Here is a 27176-nt window from a genome sequence, read left to right as displayed (position 1 = left end):
TAGCCCTACTGCACATCTACACAGCATACTGACTGCACAGCACTGCCCTGCTAAACATCTACACTGCAAACCACACCCCAAGTGCACTTCTACACTGCACAGCCCTAGTGCACTTCTACACTGCACAGCACACTGACCGCCTAGAACCGCCCTAGTGCATATCTACACTGCACAGCACACTGACTGCACAGCACAGCTCTAGTGCACATCTACACTGCACGGCACACTGATAGCACAACCCTAGTCCACATCTACACTGCACAGAAGTGCCCTAGTGTACATCTACACTGCACAGCACACTGACTGCACAGCACTGCCCTAGTCCACATCTACACTGCACAGCACACTGATAGTACAACCCTAGTCCACATCTACACTGCACAACACAACCCTAGTGCACATCTACACTGCACAGCACACTGACTGCACAGCGCAGCCCTAGTGCACATCTACACTGCACAGCACACTGATAGCATAACCCTAGTCCACATCTACACTGCACAACACAACCCTAGTCCACATCTACACTGCACAGCACACTGATAGCACATCTACACTGCACAGCACACTGACTGCACAGCACTGCCCATAGTCCACATCTATACTGATCAGCACACTGATAGCACATCTACACTGCACAGCACACTGACTGCACAGCACTGCCCTAGTCTACATCTACACTGATCAGCACACTGATAGCACATCTACACTGCACAGCACACTGACTGCACAGCACTGCCCACAGTCCACATCTACACTGATCAGCACACTGATAGCACATCTACACTGCACAGCACACTGACTGCACAGCACTGCCCTAGTCCACATCTACACTGATCAGCACACTGATAGCACATCTACACTGCACAGCACACTGACTGCACAGCACTGCCCATAGTCCACATCTACACTGCACAGCACACTGACTGCACAGCACTGCCCTAGTCCACATCTACACTGATCAGCACACTGACTGCACAGCACTGCCCTAGTCCACATCTACACTGATCAGCACACTGATAGCACATCTACACTGCACAGCACACTGACTGCACAGCACTGCCCATAGTCCACATCTATACTGATCAGCACACTGATAGCACATCTACACTGCACAGCACACTGACTGCACAGCACTGCCCTAGTCTACATCTACACTGATCAGCACACTGATAGCACATCTACACTGCACAGCACACTGACTGCACAGCACTGCCCATAGTCCACATCTACACTGATCAGCACACTGATAGCACATCTACACTGCACAGCACACTGACTGCACAGCACTGCCCTAGTCCACATCTACACTGATCAGCACACTGGAAGCACATCTACACTGCACAGCACACTGACTGCACAGCACTGCCCATAGTCCACATCTACACTGCACAGCACACTGACTGCACAGCACTGCCCTAGTCCACATCTACACTGATCAGCACACTGACTGCACAGCACTGCCCTAGTCCACATCTACACTGATCAGCACACTGACTGCACAGCACTGCCCTAGTCCACATCTACACTGATCAGCACACTGATAGCACATCTACACTGCACAGCACACTGACTGCACAGCACTGCCCATAGTCCACATCTACACTGCACAGCACACAGATAGCACAACTACACTGCACAGCACAATGACTGCACAGCACAGCCCTAGTGCACATCTGCACTGCACAGCACAGCCCTAGTGCTGTACAGCACACAGACTGTACAAGTGACACCACACTCCCATAGATCACAGCTCTGACAAATCGTGCCCACATCTAACTACCTCAGATCCAAACAGCTACACACGATGCACATCTTCTGTAGATAAATATAAAGCAGCAATTCCTAATACATCTGAAAAGTGAACAGCCAAAAGTGAGCTCTGGGTCCTGACACAGAGTATCAGTGCATGCTAATGCAATCAATGTTAATAAAATCTCACCTCCTACACACGGACAAAGACACACTGACACCAGAAACAAAGTGGAAGAACCAAAGCCCTTTAAATGCTACATCATTGGCCAGACCAGACTCCAATTCTTCTGCAGTCTGAGCCAGTCCAATTTTCAGAAGCTGTGTGCCTCTGGTCAAAAGCCTGACACCAGGAAATGCAGAGTCCAAGCTGATGACCCTCTTCTGTGTGAAAATGTACACACAGAAAAATATAAAGTGCTTAACACTGATGACCTGCATCCAAACCAAGCTCCTCAAGGTTCATTCTGAGTGATTAATGACTGAGAGATCTATCACGGTGATGAGCATGGAGAGGGACATTTAAGGGAGCCACAGCTCTTTTGAAAAGCGTTGGTAGGATTAATAAACCCTGGACAGTGGACATTAGGTCATGCCTTGCATTCCTGCTCTCCCACTCCTGTTGGAACAAGAACCCTGCAATCTCTCAGACTACTGTGCAGTTAGAGTCTGACTGACAACACTAAAACATGCAGTGGATCAAACTGCTCTGCAGTTGGAGTGCAGAAGGAGTCTCCTTTGATTTACCTGTTTAGATACCTTCCTGTAATCTTTCAGAAGACCTTTCTGTAAATTTGTGTGTCTAATTGAGCCATGGAAAGGCTAAGCTGAATTCAGAGAAATCCATTCATCCATATTCTAACTGTTTTATCCAATACACGGTCACAGGGGAGAGCCAGCAAGCTACAGCTACAAGGCAAGATACGCTCTGGACGAGACAAAGGACACACAGATACACTGACACCAGACTGAATCACAGCAGCAGGACACACTGACACACTCTCTCACACCAGACTGAATCACAGCAGCCAGGACACACTGACACACTCTCTCACACCAGACTCACAGAAGCCAGGACACACTGACACACTCTCTCACACCAGACTCACAGCAGCCAGGACACACTGACACACTCTCTCACACCAGACTGAATCACAGCAGCCAGGACACACTGACACTCTCTCACACCAGACTGATCACAGCAGCCAGGACACACTGACACACTCTCTCACACCAGACTGAATCACAGCAGCCAGGACACACTGACACACTCTCTCACACCAGACTCACAGCAGCCAGGACACACTGACACACTCTCTCACACCAGACTGAATCACAGCAGCCAGGACACACTGACACACTCTCTCACACCAGACTGAATCACAGCAGCCAGGACACTGTGACACACTCTCTCACACCAGACTGAATCACAGCAGCCAGGACACACTGACACACTCTCTCACACCAGACTGAATCACAGCAGCCAGGACACACTGACACACTCTCTCACACCAGACTGAATCACAGCAGCAAGGACACACTGACACACTCTCACACCAGACTGAATCACAGCAGCCAGGACACACTGACACACACTCTCTCACACCAGACTGAATCACAGCAGCAGGACACACTGACACACTCTCTCACACCAGACTGAATCACAGCAGCAAGGACACACTGACACACTCTCTCACACCAGACTGAATCACAGCAGCCAGGACACACTGACACACTCTCTCACACCAGACTGAATCACAGCAGCCAGGACACACTGACACACTCTCTCACACCAGACTGAATCACAGCAGCCAGGACACACTGACACACTCTCTCACACCAGACTGAATCACAGCAGCCAGGACACACTGACACACTCTCTCACACCAGACTGAATCACAGCAGCCAGGACACACTGACACACTCTCTCACACCAGACTGAATCACAGCAGCAGGACACACTGACACACTCTCTCACACCAGACTGAATCACAGCAGCCAGGACACACTGACACACTCTCTCACACCAGACTGAATCACAGCAGCCAGGACACTGTGACACACTCTCTCACACCAGACTGAATCACAACAGCCAGGACACACTGACACACTCTCTCACACTAGACTCACAGCAGCAGGACACACTGACACACTCTCTCACACCAGACTGAATCACAGCAGCAGGACACACTGACACACTCTCTCACACCAGACTGAATCACAGCAGCCAGGACACACTGACACACTCTCTCCCACCAGACTGAATCACAGCAGCCAGGACACACTGACACACTCTCTCACACCAGACTCACAGCAGCCAAGACACACTGACACACTCTCTCACACTAGACTGAACCACAGCAGCAGGACACACTGACACACTCTCTCACACCAGACTGAATCACAGCAGCCAGGACACACTGACACACTCTCTCACACCAGACTGAATCACAGCAGCCAGGACACACTGACACACTCTCTCACACCAGACTGAATCACAGCAGCCAGGACACACCGACACACTCTCTCACACCAGACTGAATCACAACAGCCAGGACACACTGACACACTCTCTCACACCAGACTGAATCACAGCAGCAGGACACACTGACACACTCTCTCACACCAGACTCACAGCAGCAGGACACACTGACACACTCTCTCACACCAGACTGAATCACAGCAGCCAGGACACACTGACACACTCTCACACCAGACTGAATCACAGCAGCCAGGACACACTGACACTCTCTCACACCAGACTGATCACAGCAGCCAGGACACACTGACACACTCTCTCACACCAGACTCACAGCAGCAGGACACACTGACACACTCTCACACCAGACTGAATCACAGCAGCAAGGACACACTGACACACACTCTCTCACACCAGACTGAATCACAGCAGCCAGGACACACTGACACACTCTCTCACACCAGACTGAATCACAGCAGCAGGAAACACTGACACACTCTCTCACACCAGACTGAATCACAGCAGCCAGGACACACTGACACACTCTCTCACACCAGACTCACAGCAGCAGGACACACTGACACACTCTCTCACACCAGACTGAATCACAGCAGCAGGACACACTGACACAATCTCTCACACCAGACTGAATCACAGCAGCAGGACACACTGACACACTCTCTCCCACCAGACTGAATCACAGCAGCCAGGACACACTGACACACTCTCTCACACCAGACTGAATCACAGCAGCAGGACACACTGACACACTCTCTCACACTAGACTGAATCACAGCAGCCAGGACACTGTGACACACTCTCTCACACCAGACTGAATCACAGCAGCCAGGACACACTGACACACTCTCTCACACCAGACTGAATCACAGCAGCAGGACACACTGACACACTCTCTCACACCAGACTGAATCACAGCAGCCAGGACACACTGACACACTCTCTCACACCAGACTGAATCACAGCAGCAGGACACACTGACACACTCTCTCACACCAGACTGAATCACAGCAGCCAGGACACACTGACACACTCTCTCACACCAGACTGAATCACAGCAGCAGGACACACTGACACACTCTCTCACACCAGACTGAATCACAGCAGCCAGGACACACTGACACACTCTCACACCAGACTGAATCACAGCAGCCAGGACACACTGACACACACTCTCTCACACCAGACTGAATCACAGCAGCAGGACACACTGACAAACTCTCTCACACCAGACTGAATCACAGCAGCAGGACACACTGACACACTCTCACACCAGACTGAATCACAGCAGCCAGGACACACTGACACACTCTCTCACACTAGACTGAATCACAGCAGCCAGGACACACTGACACACACTCTCTCACACCAGACTGAATCACAGCAGCCAGGACACACTGACACACTCTCTCACACCAGACTGAATCACAGCAGCCAGGACACACTGACACACTCTCTCACACCAGACTGAATCACAGCAGCCAGGACACACTGACACACTCTCTCACACTAGACTCACAGCAGCCAGGACACTGTGACACACTCTCTCCCACCAGACTGAATCACAGCAGCCAGGACACACTGACACACTCTCTCACACCAGACTCACAGCAGCCAGGACACACTGACACACTCTCTCACACTAGACTGAACCACAGCAGCAGGACACACTGACACACTCTCTCACACCAGACTGAATCAGAGCAGCCAGGACACACTGACACACTCTCTCACACCAGACTGAATCACAGCAGCCAGGACACACTGACACACTCTCTCACACCAGACTGAATCACAGCAGCCAGGACACACCGACACACTCTCTCACACCAGACTGAATCACAACAGCCAGGACACACTGACACACTCTCTCACACCAGACTGAATCACAGCAGCAGGACACACTAACACACTCTCTCACACCAGACTGAATCACAGCAGCCAGGACACACTGACACACTCTCTCACACCAGACTGAATCACAGCAGCCAGGACACTGTGACACACTCTCTCACACCAGACTGAATCACAGCAGCCAGGACACACTGACACACTCTCTCACACCAGACTCACAGCAGCAGGACACACTGACACACTCTCTCACACCAGACTGAATCACAGCAGCAAGGACACACTGACACACTCTCACACCAGACTGAATCACAGCAGCAGGACACACTAACACACTCTCTCACACCAGACTGAATCACAGCAGCCAGGACACACTGACACACTCTCTCCCACCAGACTGAATCACAGCAGCCAGGACACACTGACACACACTCTCACACCAGACTCACAGCAGCAAGGACACACTGACACACTCTCTCACACCAGACTGAATCACAGCAGCAGGAAACACTGACACACTCTCTCACACCAGACTGAATCACAGCAGCCAGGACACACTGACACACTCTCTCACACCAGACTCACAGCAGCAGGACACACTGACACACTCTCTCACACCAGACTGAATCACAGCAGCAGGACACACTGACACACTCTCTCCCACCAGACTGAATCACAGCAGCAGGAAACACTGACACACTCTCTCACACCAGACTGAATCACAGCAGCCAGGACACACTGACACACTCTCTCACACCAGACTCACAGCAGCAGGACACACTGACACACTCTCTCACACCAGACTGAATCACAGCAGCAGGACACACTGACACACTCTCTCCCACCAGACTGAATCACAGCAGCAGGACACACTGACACACTCTCTCCCACCAGACTGAATCACAGCAGCCAGGACACACTGACACACTCTCTCACACCAGACTGAATCACAGCAGCAGGACACACTGACACACTCTCTCACACTAGACTGAATCACAGCAGCCAGGACACTGTGACACACTCTCTCACACCAGACTGAATCACAGCAGCCAGGACACACTGACACACTCTCTCACACCAGACTGAATCACAGCAGCAGGACACACTGACACACTCTCTCACACCAGACTGAATCACAGCAGCCAGGACACACTGACACACTCTCTCACACCAGACTGAATCACAGCAGCAGGACACACTGACACACTCTCTCACACCAGACTGAATCACAGCAGCCAGGACACACTGACACACTCTCTCACACCAGACTGAATCACAGCAGCCAGGACACACTGACACACTCTCTCACACCAGACTGAATCACAGCAGCAGGACACACTGACACACTCTCTCACACCAGACTGAATCACAGCAGCCAGGACACACTGACACACTCTCTCACACCAGACTGAATCACAGCAGCCAGGACACACTGACACACTCTCTCACACCAGAATCACAGCAGCCAGGACACACTGACACACTCTCTCACACCAGACTGAATCACAGCAGCCAGGACACACTGACACACTCTCTCACACCAGACTGAATCACAGCAGCAGGACACACTGACACACTCTCTCACACCAGACTGAATCACAGCAGCAGGACACACTGACACACTCTCTCACACCAGACTGAATCACAGCAGGACAGGACACACTGACACACTCTCTCACACCAGACTGAATCACAGCAGCCAGGACACACTGACACACTCTCTCACACCAGACTGAATCACAGCAGCCAGGACACACTGACACACTCTCTCACACCAGACTGAATCACAGCAGCCAGGACACTGTGACACACTCTCTCACACCAGACTGAATCACAGCAGCCAGGACACACTGACACACTCTCTCACACCAGACTGAATCACAGCAGCCAGGACACACTGACACACTCTCTCACACACAGACTCACAGCAGCCAGGACACACTGACACACTCTCTCACACCAGACTGAATCACAGCAGCAGGACACACTGACACTCTCTCACACCAGACTGAATCACAGCAGCAGGACACACTGACACACTCTCTCACACCAGACTGAATCACAGCAGCCAGGACACACTGACACACTCTCTCACACCAGACTGAATCACAGCAGCCAGGGACACACTGACACACTCTCTCACACCAGACTGAATCACAGCAGCCAGGACACACTGACACTCTCTCACACCAGACTGAATCACAGCAGCAGGACACACTGACACACTCTCTCACACCAGACTGAATCACAGCAGCCAGGACACACTGACACACTCTCTCACACCAGACTGAATCACAGCAGCAGGACACACTGACACACTCTCTCACACCAGACTGAATCACAGCAGCCAGGACACACTGACACACTCTCTCACACCAGACTGAATCACAGCAGCCAGGACACACTGACACACTCTCTCACACCAGACACTGCAGCAGGACACACTGACACACTCTCTCACACCAGACTGAATCACAGCAGCCAGGACACACTGACACACTCTCTCACACTTAGACTGAACCACAGCAGCCAGGACACACTGACACACTCTCTCACACCAGACTGAATCACAGCAGCCAGGACACACTGACACACTCTCTCACACCAGACTGAATCACAGCAGCAGGACACACTGACACACTCTCTCACACCAGACTGAATCACAGCAGCCAGGACACACTGACACACTCTCTCCACACCAGACTGAATCACAGCAGCAGGACACACTGACACACTCTCTCACACCAGACTGATCACAGCAGCCAGGACACACTGACACACTCTCTCACACCAGACTGAATCACAGCAGCCAGGACACACTGACACACTCTCTCACACCAGACTGAATCACAGCAGCCAGGACACTGTGACACACTCTCTCACACCAGACTGAATCACAGCAGCCAGGACACACTGACACACTCTCTCACACCAGACTGAATCACAGCAGCCAGGACACACTGACACACTCTCTCACACCAGACTGAATCACAGCAGCCAGGACACACTGACACACTCTCTCACACCAGACTGAATCACAGCAGCAGGACACACTGACACTCTCTCACACCAGACTGAATCACAGCAGCAGGACACACTGACACACTCTCTCACACCAGACTGAATCACAGCAGCCAGGACACACTGACACACTCTCTCACACCAGACTGAATCACAGCAGCCAGGACACACTGACACTCTCTCACACCAGACTGAATCACAGCAGCAGGACACACTGACACACTCTATCACACCAGACTGAATCACAGCAGCAAGGACACACTGACACACACTCTCACACCAGACTGAATCACAACAGCCAGGACACACTGACACTCTCTCACACCAGACTGAATCACAGCAGCAAGGACACACTGACACACTCTCTCACACTAGACTGAATCACAGCAGCAGGACACACTGACACACTCTCTCACACCAGACTGAATCACAGCAGCCAGGACACACTGACACACTCTCACACCAGACTGAATCACAGCAGCCAGGACACACTGACACACTCTCTCACACCAGACTGAATCACAGCAGCCAGGACACACTGACACACTCTCTCACACCAGACTGAATCACAGCAGCCAGGACACACTGACACACTCTCTCACACCAGACTGAATCACAGCAGCAGGACACACTGACACACTCTCTCACACCAGACTGAATCACAGCAGCCAGGACACACTGACACACTCTCTCACACCAGACTGAATCACAGCAGCCAGGACACACTGACACTCTCTCACACCAGACTGATCACAGCAGCCAGGACACACTGACACACTCTCTCACACCAGACTGAATCACAGCAGCAAGGACACACTGACACACTCTCTCACACCAGACTGAATCACAGCAGCCAGGACACTGTGACACACTCTCTCACACCAGACTGAATCACAGCAGCCAGGACACACTGACACACTCTCTCACACCAGACTGAATCACAGCAGCAGGACACACTGACACACTCTCTCACACCAGACTGAATCACAGCAGCCAGGACACACTGACACACTCTCTCACACCAGACTGAATCACAGCAGCCAGGACACACTGACACACTCTCTCACACCAGACACAGCAGCAGGACACACTGACACACTCTCTCACACCAGACTGAATCACAGCAGCCAGGACACACTGACACACTCTCTCACACTAGACTGAACCACAGCAGCAGGACACACTGACACACTCTGTCACACCAGACTGAATCACAGCAGCCAGGACACACTGACACACTCTCTCACACCAGACTGAATCACAGCAGCAGGACACACTGACACACTCTCTCACACCAGACTGAATCACAGCAGCCAGGACACACTGACACACTCTCTCACACCAGACTCACAGCAGCCAGGACACACTGACACACTCTCTCACACCAGACTGAATCACAGCAGCCAGGACACACTGACACACTCTCTCACACCAGACTGAATCACAGCAGCAGGACACACTGACACACTCTCTCACACCAGACTGAATCACAGCAGCAGGACACACTGACACACTCTCTCACACCAGACTGAATCACAGCAGCAGGACACACTGACACACTCTCTCACACCAGACTGAATCACAGCAGCCAGGACACACTGACACACTCTCACACCAGACTGAATCACAGCAGCAGGACACACTAACACACTCTCTCACACCAGACTGAATCACAGCAGCCAGGACACACTGACACACTCTCTCACACCAGACTGAATCACAGCAGCCAGGACACACTGACACACTCTCTCACACCAAACTGAATCACAGCAGCCAGGACACACTGACACTCTCTCACACCAGACTGAATCACAGCAGCAGGACACACTGACACACTCTATCACACCAGACTGAATCACAGCAGCAAGGACACACTGACACACACTCTCACACCAGACTGAATCACAACAGCCAGGACACACTGACACTCTCTCACACCAGACTGAATCACAGCAGCAAGGACACACTGACACACTCTCTCACACTAGACTGAATCACAGCAGCAGGACACACTGACACACTCTCTCACACCAGACTGAATCACAGCAGCCAGGACACACTGACACACTCTCACACCAGACTGAATCACAGCAGCCAGGACACACTGACACACTCTCTCACACCAGACTGAATCACAGCAGCCAGGACACACTGACACACTCTCTCACACCAGACTGAATCACAGCAGCCAGGACACACTGACACACTCTCTCACACCAGACTGAATCACAGCAGCAGGACACACTGACACACTCTCTCACACCAGACTGAATCACAGCAGCCAGGACACACTGACACACTCTCTCACACCAGACTGAATCACAGCAGCCAGGACACACTGACACTCTCTCACACCAGACTGATCACAGCAGCCAGGACACACTGACACACTCTCTCACACCAGACTGAATCACAGCAGCCAGGACACACTGACACACTCTCTCACACCAGACTGAATCACAGCAGCAAGGACACACTGACACACTCTCTCACACCAGACTGAATCACAGCAGCCAGGACACTGTGACACACTCTCTCACACCAGACTGAATCACAGCAGCCAGGACACACTGACACACTCTCTCACACCAGACTGAATCACAGCAGCCAGGACACTGTGACACACTCTCTCACACCAGACTGAATCACAGCAGCAGGACACACTGACACACTCTCTCACACCAGACTGAATCACAGCAGTCAGGACACACTGACACACTCTCTCACACCAGACTGAATCACAGCAGTCAGGACACACTGACACACTCTCTCACACCAGACTGAATCACAGCAGCAAGGACACACTGACACACTCTCTCACACCAGACTGAATCACAGCAGCCAGGACACTGTGACACACTCTCTCACACCAGACTGAATCACAGCAGCCAGGACACACTGACACACTCTCTCACACCAGACTGAATCACAGCAGCAGGACACACTGACACACTCTCTCACACCAGACTGAATCACAGCAGCAGGACACACTAACACACTCTCTCACACCAGACTGAATCACAGCAGCCAGGACACACTGACACACTCTCTCACACCAGACTGAATCACAGCAGCCAGGACACACTGACACACTCTCACACCAGACTGAATCACAGCAGCCAGGACACACTGACACACTCTCTCACACCAGACTGAATCACAGCAGCCAGGACACACTGACACACTCTCTCACACCAGACTGAATCACAGCAGCCAGGACACACTAACACACTCTCTCACACCAGACTGAATCAAGCAGCCAGGACACACTGACACACTCTCTCACACCAGACTGAATCAAGCAGCCAGGACACACTGACACACTCTCTCACACCAGACTGAATCACAGCAGCCAGGACACACTGACACACTCTCTCACACCAGACTGAATCACAGCAGCCAGGACACACTGACACACTCTCTCACACCAGACTGAATCACAGCAGCAGGACACACTGACACACTCTCTCACACCAGACTAAATCACAGCAGCCAGGACACACTGACACACTCTCTCACACCAGAATGAATCACAGCAGCCAGGACACACTGACACTCTCTCACACCAGACTGAATCACAGCAGTCAGGACACACTGACACACTCTCTCACACCAGACTGAATCACAGCAGCCAGGACACACTGACACACTCTCTCACACCAGACTGAATCACAACAGCCAGGACACACTGACACACTCTCTCACACCAGACTGAATCACAGCAGCCAGGACACACTGACACACTCTCTCACACCAGACTGAATCACAGCAGCCAGGACACACTGACACACTCTCTCACACCAGACTGAATCACAGCAGCCAGGACACACTGACACACTCTCTCACACCAGACTCACAGCAGCCAGGACACACTGACACACTCTCTCACACCAGACTGAATCACAGCAGCCAGGACACACTGACACACTCTCTCACACCAGACTGAATCACAGCAGCCAGGACACACTGACACACTCTCTCACACCAGACTGAATCACAGCAGCCAGGACACACTGACACACTCTCTCACACCAGACTGAATCACAGCAGCCAGGACACACTGACACACTCTCTCACACCAGACTGAATCACAGCAGCAGGACACACTGACACACTCTCTCACACCAGACTGAATCACAGCAGCCAGGACACACTGACACACTCTCTCACACCAGACTGAATCACAGCAGCCAGGACACACTGACACTCTCTCACACCAGACTGAATCACAGCAGCCAGGACACACTGACACACTCTCTCACACCAGACTGAATCACAGCAGCAGGACACACTGACACACTCTCTCACACCAGACTGAATCACAGCAGCAGGACACACTGACACACTCTCTCACACCAGACTCACAGCAGCCAGGACACACTGACACACTCTCTCACACCAGACTGAATCACAGCAGCCAGGACACACTGACACACTCTCTCACACCAGACTGAATGACAGCAGCAAGGACACACTGACACACTCTCACACCAGACTGAATCACAGCAGCCAGGACACACTGACACACTCTCTCACACCAGACTGAATCACAGCAGCAGGACACACTGACACTCTCTCACACCAGACTGAATCACAGCAGCCAGGACACACTGACACACTCTCTCACACCAGACTGAATCACAGCAGCCAGGACACACTGACACACTCTCTCACACCAGACTCACAGCAGCAGGACACACTGACACACTCTCACACCAGACTGAATCACAGCAGCCAGGACACACTGACACACTCTCTCACACCAGACTGAATCACAGCAGTCAGGACACACTGACACACTCTCACACCAGACTGAATCACAGCAGCCAGGACACACTGACACACTCTCTCACACCAGACTGAATCACAGCAGCCAGGACACACTGACACACTCTCTCACACCAGACACAGCAGCAGGACACACTGACACACTCTCTCCCACCAGACTGAATCACAGCAGCCAGGACACACTGACACACTCTCTCACACCAGACTGAATCACAGCAGCCAGGACACACTGACACACTCTCTCACACCAGACTGAATCACAGCAGCAGGACACACTGACACACTCTCTCACACCAGACTGAATCACAGCAGCCAGGACACACTGACACACTCTCTCACACCAGACTGAATCACAGCAGCCAGGACACACTGACACACTCTCACACCAGACTCACAGCAGCAGGACACACTGACACACTCTCTCACACCAGACTGAATCACAGCAGCAAGGACACACTGACACACTCTCTCACACTAGACTGAACCACAGCAGCCAGGACACACTGACACACTCTCTCACACCAGACTGAATCACAGCAGCCAGGACACACTGACACACTCTCTCACACCAGACTCACAGCAGCCAGGACACACTGACACACTCTCTCACACCAGACTGAATCACAGCAGCCAGGACACACTGAAACACTCTCTCACACCAGACTGAATCACAGCAGCCAGGACACACTGACACACTCTCTCACACCAGACTGAATCACAGCAGCAAGGACACACTGACACACTCTCTCACACCAGACTGAATCACAGCAGCCAGGACACACTGACACACTCTCTCACACCAGACTGAATCACAGCAGCAAGGACACACTGACACACTCTCACACCAGACTGAATCACAGCAGCAGGACACACTGATACACTCTCTCACACCAGACTGAATCACAGCAGCCAGGACACTGTGACACACTCTCTCACACCAGACTGAATCACAGCAGCCAGGACACACTGACACACTCTCTCACACCAGACTGAATCACAGCAGCCAGGACACACTGACACACTCTCTCACACCAGACTGAATCACAGCAGCCAGGACACACTGACACACTCTCTCACACCAGACTGAATCACAGCAGCAGGACACACTGACACACTCTCTCACACCAGACTGAATCACAGCAGCAGGACACACTGACACACTCTTGGACAAGCGGTGCTGTCCACTTTCCCAGTGCTACAGCACATGAACTGAAACAGCAATGGCCACAACCAGAAGCCACAGGAGACAGGCAGCACCAAACGGACCCACCAGACCCCAGCCTCGCCTGACAGGCAGCCGGCCCATTCCAGCCTTTCACGTCCAGTTCCAGGAATGGCTGAAAGGAAGAGGAATTGGGAACTGGTGGGAGAGGGGGACCTGGAATTATACAACTGGGAATGAGCCCAAACTCTGCAGTCTGAGTGTGGATCTACTGAGCTGATGACAGCTCTGTCAGGCAGCTCACTGCTACTGCTCTAGATTAGTGCTCTGCATGAAGCCATTACTTCCAAGGGCTACAGTGTGGTCTGGGAGGTCTTGGCTACATGCCAGGGAATCTCTGGCAATGCTAGAAAACACCAGGAGTAATCAGTTTTCACATGCACATCTTCTCCGCTCTTTCATGAAAATACCTCCTGATGAACTTAACTGTACTGCAGAAGAACAGAACCTCACGTGTGAATGTATGACTAGGACAGGCAAAGCAAATGAAAGCGCACAATTTGTATGTTTTTTTTTCCATTTAAAGGTCTGGTAAGAACAACCCAATGTTGAATGTTGTAATCATCTGAGTTAGCTTTCTGACAAAGACTAACATCACCACTGATCTACAGCTCCAGCACAGTCCAACAGCACAGCTCATCTACAGCTCCAGTACAGTACAGACCTATAGCACTACTGATCTACAGCTCCAGCACAGTACAGACCAACAGCAACACTGATCTACAGCAGCAGCAGTGTACACACTAACAGTACAGCTGATCAATAGGTCCAGTACAATACAGAGAAAACAGATAGCTGATCTACAGCTCCAGTATAGTAGAGAGCAACAGCTGAACTACAGCTCCAATAATGTACAGACCAACAGTACTGCTGGTTCCAGCTCCAGTACAGTACAGACCAACAGCAACACTGATCTGCAGCTCCAGTACAGTACAGACCAACAGCTGATCTACAGCTCCAGTACAGTACAGACCAACAGCAACACTGATCTAGATTTCCAGTACAGTACAGACCTACAGCAACACTGATCTACAGCTCCAATAAAGCACAGACCAACAGCTGATCTACAACTCCAGTTCAGTACAGACCAAAAGCACCGCTGATCTACTATCCTACTTTGTATCTGATCTTAAGCTTCAGTACAGTCCAGACAAACAACACAGATCCAGTACATTACAACCAACAGCACTCCTCAACTCCAGCACAGTACAGACACAAAGCATAGCTGATCTAAAGCTGCAATACAGTCCAGGCCAACAGTTGAACTACAGCTCCAGTACAGTAGAGACCAACAGCTGATCTACAGCTCCAGTACTGTACAGTCCAAAAGCTGCACTACAACTCCAGTCATTACAGACCTACAGCAGCACTGATCTGCAGCTCCAGTACAGTACAGACCAACAGCTGAACTACAGCTCCAGTACAGTACAGACCAACAGCAACACTGATCTACAGCTCCAGTACTGTACAGTCCAACAGCTGCACTACAGCTCCAGTACAGTACAGACCTACAGCAATATTGAGCTACAGCTCCAGTACAGTACAGACCAACAGTTGAACTACAGCTCCAGTACAGTAGAGACCAACAGCTGATCTACAGCTCCAGTACTGTACAGTCCAAAAGCTGCACTACAACTCCAGTCATTACAGACCTACAGCAGCACTGATCTGCAGCTCCAGTACAGTACAGACCAACAGCTGATCTACAGCTCCAGTACACTACAGACCAACAGCTGCACTACAGCTCCAGTACTGTACAGTCCAACAGCTGATCTACAGCTCCAGTACACTACAGGCCAACAGCTGAACTACAGCTCCAGTACAGTACAGACCAACAGCTGATCTACAGCTCCAGTACTGTACAGACCAACAGTTGAACTACAGCTCCAGTAAAGTACAGACCAACAGCTGATCTACAGCTCCAGTACAGTGCAGTCCAACTGCTGAACTACAACTCCAGTACAGTGCAGTCCAACAGCTGAGCTACAGCTCCAGTACAGTACAGACCAACAGCAACACTGATCTACAGCTCCAGTACACTACAGACCAACAGCTGCACTACAGCTCCAGTACTGTACAGTCCAACAGCTGATCTACAGCTCCAGTACACTACAGGCCAACAGCTGAACTACAGCTCCAGTACAGTACAGACCAACAGCAACACTGATCTACAGTTCCAGTACAGTACAGACCAACAGCTGCACTACAGCTCCAGTACTGTACAGTCCAACAGCTGATCTACAGCTCCAGTACACTACAGGCCAACAGCTGAACTACAGCTCCAGTACAGTACAGACCAACAGCTGATCTACAGCTCCAGTACTGTACAGTCCAACAGTTGAACTACAGCTCCAGTACAGTACAGACCAACAGCTGATCTACAGCTCCAGTACAGTGCAGTCCAACAGCTGATCTACAGCTCCAGTACAGTGCAGTCCAACTGCTGAACTACAACTCCAGTACAGTGCAGTCCAACAGCTGAGCTACAGCTCCAGTACAGTACAGACCAACAGCAACACTGATCTACAGCTCCAGTACACTACAGACCAACAGCTGCACTACAGCTCCAGTACTGTACAGTCCAACAGCTGATCTACAGCTCCAGTACACTACAGGCCAACAGCTGAACTACAGCTCCAGTACAGTACAGACCAACAGCTGATCTACAGCTCCAGTACTGTACAGTCCAACAGTTGAACTACAGCTCCAGTACAGTACAGACCAACAGCTGATCTACAGCTCCAGTACAGTGCAGTCCAACTGCTGAACTACAACTCCAGTACAGTCCAGTCCAACAGCTGAGCTACAGCTCCAGTACAGTACAGACCAACAGCAACACTGATCTACAGCTCCAGTACACTACAGACCAACAGCTGCACTACAGCTCCAGTACTGTACAGTCCAACAGCTGATCCACAGCTCCAGTACAGTACAGACCAACAGCAACACTGAGCTACAGCTCCAGTACACTACAGACCAACAGCTGAACTACAGCTCCAGTACTGTACAGTCCAACAGTTGAACTACAGCTCCAGTACAGTACAGACCAACAGCTGATCTACAGCTCCAGTACAGTATAGTCCAACAGCTGAACTACAGCTCCAGTACTGTACAGTCCAACAGCAACACTGAGCTACAGCTCCAGTACAGTGCAGTCCAACAGCTGAACTACAGCTCCAGTACTGTACAGTCCAACAGCAACACTGAGCTACAGCTCCAGTACAGTGCAGTCCAACAGCTGAACTTCAGCTCCAGTACAGTACAGACCAACAGCAACACTGAGCTACAGCTCCAGCACAGTCCAGTCCAACAGCTGATCTACAGCTCCAGTACAGTATAGTCCTACAGAAACACTGAGCTACAGCTCCAGTACAGTATAGTCCAACAGCTAAACTACAGCTCCAGTACAGTGCAGTCCAACAGCTGAACTACAGCTCCAGTACAGTACAAACCAACAGTTGAACTACAGCTCCAGTACATAAGAGACCAACAGCTGAACTACAGCTCCAGTACAGTGCAGTCCAACAGCTGAACTACAGCTCAAGTACTGTACAGTCCAACAGCAACACTGAGCTACAGCTCCAGCACAGTCCAGTCCAACAGCTGATCTACAGCTCCAGTACAGTATAGACCTACAGCAACACTGAGCTACAGCTCCAGTACTGTACAGTCCAACAGCTGATCTACAGTTCCAGTACACTACAGACCAACAGCTGATCTACAGCTCCAGTAATGTACAGTCCAACAGCTGAACTACAGCTTCAGTACAGTAGAGACCAACTGCTGATCTACAGCTCCAGTACAGTACAGACCAACAGCTGATCTACAGCCCCAGTACAGTACAGACCAACAGCAACACTGAGCTCCAGCTCCAGTACAATGCAGTCCAACAGTTGAACTACAGCTCCAGTACAGTAGAGACCAACTGCTGATCTACATCTCCAGTACAGTATAGACCTACAGCAACACTGAGCTACAGCTCCAGTACACTACAGACCAACAGCTGAACTACAGCTCCAGTACTGTACAGTCCAACAGCAACACTGAGTTACAGCTCCAGTACAGTGCAGTCCAAAAGCTGAACTACAGCTCCAGTACTGTACAGTCCAACAGCAACACTGAGCTACAGCTCCAGTACAGTGCAGTCCAACAGCTGAACTTCAGCTCCAGTACAGTACAGACCAACAGCAACACTGAGCTACAGCTCCAGTACAGTGCAGTCCAACAGCTGAACTACAGCTCCAGTACATTAGAGACCAACAGCTGAACTACAGCTCCAGTACAGTATAGACCTACAGCAACACTGAGCTACAGCTCCAGTACTGTACAGTCCAAAAGCTGATCTACAGTTCCAGTACACTACAGACCAACAGCTGATCTACAGCTCCAGTAATGTACAGTCCAACAGCTGATCTACAGCTCCAGTACTGGACAGTCCAACAGTTGAACTACAGCTCCAGTACTGTACAGTCCAACAGCTGATCTACAGCTCCAGTACAGTACAGTCCAACAGCTGATCTACAGCCCCAGTACAGTACAGACCAACAGCAACACTGAGCTCCAGCTCCAGTACAATGCAGTCCAACAGCTGAACTACAGCTCCAGTACTGTACAGTCCAACAGTTGAACTACAGCTCCAGTACAGTAGAGACCAACTCCTGATCTACAGTACAGTACAGTATAGACCTACAGCAACACTGAGCTACAGCTCCAGTAAACTACAGACCAACAGCTGATCTACAGCTCCAGTACTGTACAGTCCAACAGCTGATCTGCAGCTCCAGTACAGTGCAGTCCAACAGCTGAACTACCGCTCCAGTACAGTATAGACCTACAAGAACACTGATCTGCAGCTCCAGTACAGTACAGTCCAACAGCTGAACTACAGCTCCAGTACAGTGCAGTCCAACAGCTGTTCTACAGTTCCAGTACAGTACAGACCACCAGCTGATTTATAGTTCCTTTAGAGTATAGACCAACAGCAACACTGATCTAGAGTTCCAGCATAGTACAGATCAACAGCAACACTAATCTACAGCTCCAGTACAGTACAGACCAACAGCTGCACTACAGCTCCAGTACAGTACAGACCTACAGCAACACTGATCTGCAACTCCAGTACAGTACAGACCAACAGCTGATCTACAGCTCCAGTACAGTACAGACCAACAGCAACATTGATCTACAGCTCCAGTACAGTACAGACCAACAGCTGATCTACAGCTCCAGTACAGTACAGTCCAACAGCTGATCTACAGCTCCAGTACACTACAAACCAACAGCTGCACTACAGCTCCAGTACTGTACAGACCAACAGCAACACTGATCTACAGCTCCAGTACACTACAAACCAACAGCTGCACTACAGCTCCAGTACTGTACAGTCCAACAGCTGATCTACAGCTCCAGTACAGTACAGACCAACAGCAACACTGATCTACAGCTCCAGTACGGTACAGACCTGCAACACCACTGATCTACAGCTCCAGTACAGTACAGACCAATAGCACCGCTGTTGAGATCCTGCAAGTACCAGATCCTACCAGGCCAGAATCACAAGATATATATTTGTCTAAAATTAAACTTCAGATTGCTTCATTGGCCTGACTTACAGTGAATTACAGTGTTGCTAATGCAATAACAGTTAGTAAATACTTAAAACAACAGCATGCCCATATTATGGAGACTCACACTCTGATCCTCAAGCTGCGACAGGGGATCACATACTGGGCTGCAGCTCCAGATTCCTCCCCCAGCAGGATTGGAAGCTGTTCTGATTCTGACAGGTGGGGGAATTCTAGGATTAGTTTTGTTATTTTCGGGAAGAATGTTTGTCTGATCCAAGAGTATTTCTCACACTTCAGCAGAAATTGCACCTCTCTGCTTCTCCCTGCTGGGAGCAGGAGCACAACCTGTTCCCTCTGGACAGCCAGGTCTGCCTGTGTCCAGTGTCTATGACCAGGCTGCGGTCGCTGAGCCTGTCCTCTCTGAACAGCCAGGTCTGCCTGTGTCCAGTTACTATGGCTAGGCTGTGGTCATTGAGCCTGTCCTCTCTGGACAGCCAGATCTGCCTGTGTCCAGTTACTATGGCCAGGCTGTGGTCACTGAGCCTGTCCTCTCTGGACAGCCAGATCTGCCTGTGTCCAGTTACTATGGCCAGGCTGTGGTCACTGAGCCTGTCCTCTCTGGACAGCCAGATCTGCCTGTGTCCAGTGTTTATGACCAGGCTGCGGTCACTGAGCCTGTCCTCTCTGGACAGCCAGGTCTGCCTGTGTCCAGTTTCTAGGCAGTGGTCACTGCGCCTGTCCTTCAGCGGGTCTATTCTTCCTTGCTGTCTTTGGCTCAGCCAGTGTGTATGGTGCCTCTCAGGCCCAGTAACGCCCTGCAGCCTGTCAGCAGGCCCTACAGAGAGGCACTGCAAGCAGAGCTCCTTCATGTGCTACTCTGCACCACCCTCATCACTCAAGCGGCCCAGGAAGAGACCCAGACTGTAGCTCTGCCTCTCTGCCACCAGCGCCCTGCCCGCCGAGAGCCACTGTCCTCGCCCTCGGAATACGACGGGTACCCCGAGATCCTCCTGCCTGCTGCACACACGCTTACACACCTGTGCTGCACTGTCACCCAGGGTGTGGTAGTGGCCACACGGCCGGACCCCGCCACACACACACAAACACAGCCTAAGGTTGTTTTTGCACAGAGCCCACAGAAATGGATGGCGCGCCTCCCTCCCTGCCAGCAGCTGAGAGTCACACATGCTGACATCAGCAGCAGCAGCAGCAGCAGCAGCCAGCGCGGACGCGAACGCAGCCCAGATACTGTACACCGACTCCCCCACGCGCTGCTCCACTGCGCTGCTCTGCCCGCGTGCGTGCGTGCTTGTGTCTGAGCGTGCACCGAGCACACGCGTCTCTCTCTCTCTCTTTCACACGCACACCCGCGCACCCCGCTAAGGTCATGCATCCTGAGAAACCGGGAACAGCGCGACGGTCCTGTTGCACTCTTCCCCGCGCACACGAGAGGAAATCGAAATCTCTCTCTCTCTCTCTCCTACAGCGCGTCTTATCGCCCGGCTCTGTAAACGGATACCTGCTGTCTCCATCCTAAAACATAAGCCTGTTAATAAACACATCAACACTGGTGCAGAACGGTGATAAGACGGATAATCCGCCTGCTTAACACGCTGTTCGTAGGGCGGCAGCGGCAGCAATATGCAGCACTATTGCGATGAGTAGCCTACCATATTATGCAATGATCTCTCATTCGATAAAATGTCCCTTTCCGTCCTCCCCTGCCAGCTGTAGCAACAGCTGGGAGCCCAGTAGCCCCTGTCCTGCGGCCGGCACAGCAGCGCCCGCCCGCCCACCGCTCACCCCCGTCTCTACACCAGAGAGCACCCGCGTCCTCGCCCGCAGCGCGCAGGGCGCCCCGCACTGCGCTAGGCAGCGGTAAAGGATATGGCCATTCGGTAATCTTTTTGGCGTATTTTCTCACCACGTTGTCCTCGCTGAAGAGAAACAGGGAGCGGTTGACGGTGAAGCAGTTCTGCCGGACCGGGATGGGGTTGTACAGGGCCATGGTCCGGGCGCGCTGGGCCATGGACTGCTTGTACATCCTCTGGGCTCCGGGCGGGCCCCCCTGCCTGCTGCCCCCGCGTCCGGGTCCCCCCTGGCCGGGTCCTCCGCCATACCTGGACGGCACCTCGTCTCCGAACCGAGCCATTCTAACGACGCCAAGCGCCAGTCGTTACGCAGCAGCAGAGAAGGCGAATAGACGGAGCAGCACTGCCACATCACGGCCCATCGGCCACCGTGCTCCACACCAGGGGTTCGGCGCGAGCTGGCGGGTCGCGTGTGCGCCTGGGTCCCTCCGCGCTCCCCCGCCTCGCGGCTCAAGCACTCGAAGCAAACGGCGCGCTCCTATGCCCCGCTCTCAGATCGGATATCCCCCACGTCCTCCCGGCGAAGCCTCCCCACCGCTCTCGGTGCCCCGCAGGCGCTGCTCGGATTCTGCAGATTTACCCTGAGGGCTCCGGGCGCAGGACCCCCGCATCAGCCCCCAATTACACGCCGGAGTCGACAGGAGAGGAGAACGACTGGATTTTCGTGGCTTCAGCTGTGCATCTTCGATTCGACTGTGGCTTTTTTTTTTTAAAAACAAAAAAACATCCGAGGCTTGACTATACAAAAACACTTTAATTATTTATTTTTTTGCCAGATCCGCAATGTTTGACACAGTCCAGCGACCTGCTTCCTCCCAGCTCCGCGAGCACTCCCCGAGACACCGACATCTGTGACTACGCGCCGGGCGGGAGGCTCGGGCTCGGGCTCGGCGGGTTTCTGCTACCGCAGCCTTTTCGCTTGTTGCTGTATATCTACTTTATTTTAAAAAAAAAGACGCGGTGGATCTTTTCGGGGTTTTTTTTTTCTCCTCAAAAACAAGGCAACATCCTCGCTGTCATTCCCATCATCTGATCTCCACAGCCAGCGGGGACATCCGGCAGAGACGCGGTCCGCGGGGCTCGACGAGCCGGAGCTGGGACATCGTCAGTCCAGCCGGCGGCGAGCGGAGAGCCACACGGCCGGTCGCGACAGCTCGAGGGCAGCTCGGGGCGCTACAGAGGAACCGCAAGCCCGCGCGAGTCCCGCATGCTCGGACTCCTCCACACACACACGCGCACCCCCCCCCCTCTGAGCCGCCGCCGCTGCTGCGCTGCGCTGCGCTGCGTGTTCGGCTCGGCCGTGCCGGGCTGGGTATCTCCGAGCCGAAAGACAATCCCGGGACAGAGAGAAAGAGAGAGACGGAGCGCCTCCGAAGCGCTGGCAGGCTGAGCAGTAATGAGAGCCTGATCAATTTAACACTGCACGAGCGCCCGTCCCCAAATCCCCGGCCGAGCCTCGCAGCACATGACGCGCGCTGCGGCCGCTGATTTGCTCGCGCGGCCTCTCCACCCAGCCCCCCCCCCTCGCGCCGCTTTAACCCTCGCACCGAACCCGTCCGCCGAACCCCGAACCGCCGGACTTGCGCGTTAGTATTACGGCTATACAGTGTGAATATATCCCGGGGTGCGCAGTCAGGTGTCCGTGTGCTGGTTCATGGCTCTGAGTCCCAGGTGTGTAGGAGAGCGTCAGTGCTCTGTGTCCCAGGTGTGTAGGAGAGCATCAGTGCTCTGAGTCCCAGGTGTGTAGGAGAGCATCAGTGCTCTGAGTCCCAGGTGTGTAGGACAGCGTCAGTACTCTGTGTCCAAGGTGTGTCACTGAATGTTAGTGCTTTGAGTCCCAGGTGTGTAGGAGAGCCTCAGTGCTGTGTCCCGGGTTTGTAGGAGAGCATCAGTGCTCTGTGTCCCAGGTGTGTAGGAGAGCATCAGTGCTCTGTGTCCCAGGTGTGTAGGAGAGAGTCAGTGCTCTGTGTCCAAGGTGTGTCACTGAATGTTAGTGCTTTGAGTCCCAGGTGTGTAGGAGAGCATCAGTGCTCTGAGTCCCAGGTGTGTAGGAGAGCGTCAGTGCTCTGTGTCCCAGGTGTGTAGGAGAGAGTCAGTGCTCTGTGTCCAAGGTGTGTCACTGAATGTTAGTGCTTTGAGTCCCAGGTGTGTAGGAGAGCATCAGTGCTCTGAGTCCCAGATGTGTAGGAGAGCGTCAGTGCTCTGTGTCCCAGGTGTGTAGGAGAGAGTCAGTGCTCTGTGTCCAAGGTGTGTCACTGAATGTTAGTGCTTTGAGTCCCAGGTGTGTAGGAGAGCGTCAGTGCTCTGAGTCCCAGGTGTGTAGGAGAGCGTCAGTGCTCTGTGTCCCAGGTGTGTAGGAGAGCATCAGTGCTCTGAGTCCCAGGTGTGTAGGACAGCGTCAGTACTCTGTGTCTCGGGAGTGTAGGAGAGCCTCAGTGCTGTGTCCCGGGTTTGTAGGAGAGCATCAGTGCTCTGTGTCCCAGGTGTGTAGGAGAGAGTCAGTGCTCTGTGTCCAAGGTGTGTCACTGAATGTTAGTGCTTTGAGTCCCAGGTGTGTAGGAGAGCATCAGTGCTCTGAGTCCCAGGTGTGTAGGAGAGCGTCAGTGCTCTGTGTCCCAGGTGTGTAGGAGAGAGTCAGTGCTCTGTGTCCAAGGTGTGTCACTGAATGTTAGTGCTTTGAGTCCCAGGTGTGTAGGAGAGCGTCAGTGCTCTGAGTCCCAGGTGTGTAGGAGAGCGTCAGTGCTCTGTGTCCCAGGTGTGTCACTGAGTGTTAGTGCTTTGAGTCCCAGGTGTGTAGGAGAGCGTCAGTGCTCTCTGTCCCAGGTGTGTAGGAGAGAATCAGTGCTCTGTGTCCCAGGTGTGTCACTGAGTGTTAGTGCTTTGAGTCCCAGGTGTGTAGGAGAGCGTCAGTGCTCTCTGTCCCAGGTGTGTAGGAGAGAATCAGTGCTCTGTGTCCAAGGTGTGTCACTGAGTGTTAGTGCACTGAGTCCCAGGTGTGTAGGAGAGCATCAGTGCTCTCTGTCCCAGGTGTGTAGGAGAAAGTCAGTGCTCTGCATCCCAGGTGTGTAGCAGAGTCAGTGCTCTCTGTCCCAGGTGTATCAGTGAGTGTCAGTGCCCTGTGTGCCGTATACTACAGCGGGCGGGAGGCACAGTGTCCCCGGACTCACAGACTGCGCTGTGATGAGATCTCAGCATGCAGCGTTGTCATTCAGCAGGTGTGCCTGCTGCTTCCCTTTCAAGCACTAATCCCCTCTCTGCTCCAGCCGGTTACTCCACTGCACCGACTACCCTCCTGCCGAGCCCGAGAGCAGGAGGCAGGGAAGGGGTTCTGAGTGAGCACAGAGAGGTGGGGGAGGGGTGTGAGCGTCAGTCCACTCACTCAGCCTCTGCTACAGCTCGCAGCTGCCGGGGCGCAGTGGGGGACACCAGGTTGCCTAATCTTATCTCCGATGTTTCTGCTTGAACCTGTGAGACGAGGAGCACTTTGAGCAGGGCACACACATGCCGCGGCTGATCAGAAGCAAGCAGAATAACACAGTCCCGGGTTTGCACTCCGCAGACAGACAGATTCATCTGATGATGAAACAGCGTGTGAGAGACAGAGAGCACCCACACAGACTGAAGATGCACGGATCCGTAGGAAGAGGGATGCCGAGCCCAGGCAGATCGCAGTGCTAGGATGAGTGCGACTGTAACTGGCTCGTGTCCTGGTGTGTGCGCCTCCCCTGGGCTCCCAGCAGCAGAGATATGCTGAGATGCTTTTACAGTACAGAGCTCTGTCTTCCTCTGGCTTCTCTGTATACCAGCAAGGTATTTATAGTTGCACAGCAGGGTCTCTGGAGACTGAACAAAAGGCTGTGTGTGTGTCCCCTATCAAGGTTTAAAGTGGGATTTCATGGTAAGAGTGTAGTACACAGCACAGAGCAGGTAGTAACACAGCACCACAAAGCGCAGAGCAGGAATCACACAAAACAGAGCACAGCGCAGAAAATATACACCACAGAGCGCAGAGCAGGCAGCACAGAATTCATCCTGAAGGTCCACCCTCAGTAACCATCTTACCTCTCGTCTACACACCCAGAGTATGACACGGTGTGAGGAGCATCACTGCCTTCTCACACTCCCTGCTGTTTGGAACCAGCCCCTGTACACCTTCCACCCTCCACCCTCCAGAGCTGGAGGAGCGACGCAGCTCTCACTGACGGCCGTGCACCAGCAACAGAGGGCGCTGTCCTCATGCAGGCTCTACATCCCCTGGCCCACTCCCGCCCGCTCTGTGCTGGCGGTGCTTCCCAGTTCAGGGTGACGTCACGCAGTGGGCTGCGAGCCCGCAGTCTGGACCAGCCACCCAGTCTCTGCTTCACTCCTACATGATATTGATACAAATCCACTACTGTACCGCTTAGTACAGCTTAGCTCAGTACAATGTGGCAGAGTCCAGTACAGCTCAGTATAGTCCAGTGCAGCTCAGTACAGTGGGGAAGAGTCCAGTACAGCTCAGTATAGTCCAGTGCAGCTCAGTACAGTGGGGAAGAGTCCAGTACAGCTCAGTATAGTCCAGTGCAGCTCAGTACGGTGGGGAAGAGTCCAGTACAGCTCAGTACGGC

The 27176-nt window shown here is 52.6% G+C and overlaps 1 protein-coding gene across 1 annotated transcript in view; it reads right to left on the bottom strand.

Moving 5' to 3' along the window:
- Positions 1 to 22850, bottom strand: part of LOC148820695 (voltage-dependent P/Q-type calcium channel subunit alpha-1A-like) — a 115805-nt gene extending 92955 nt beyond the window's left edge. Inside the window, exon 1 of the mRNA XM_088932164.1 lies at positions 22588 to 22850. Within this exon, the coding sequence (XP_088788290.1) occupies positions 22588 to 22850 (263 nt within the window). The remainder of the gene's footprint in view (positions 1 to 22587) is intronic.
- Between the last annotated feature and the right edge of the window lie 4326 nt (positions 22851 to 27176).

Source organism: Atractosteus spatula, chromosome 14, assembly GCF_055471065.1.
Source record: "Atractosteus spatula isolate fAtrSpa1 chromosome 14, fAtrSpa1.hap1, whole genome shotgun sequence".
Lineage (NCBI taxonomy): Eukaryota > Metazoa > Chordata > Actinopteri > Semionotiformes > Lepisosteidae > Atractosteus > Atractosteus spatula.
This window is presented reverse-complemented; position numbering and strand designations above follow the sequence as displayed.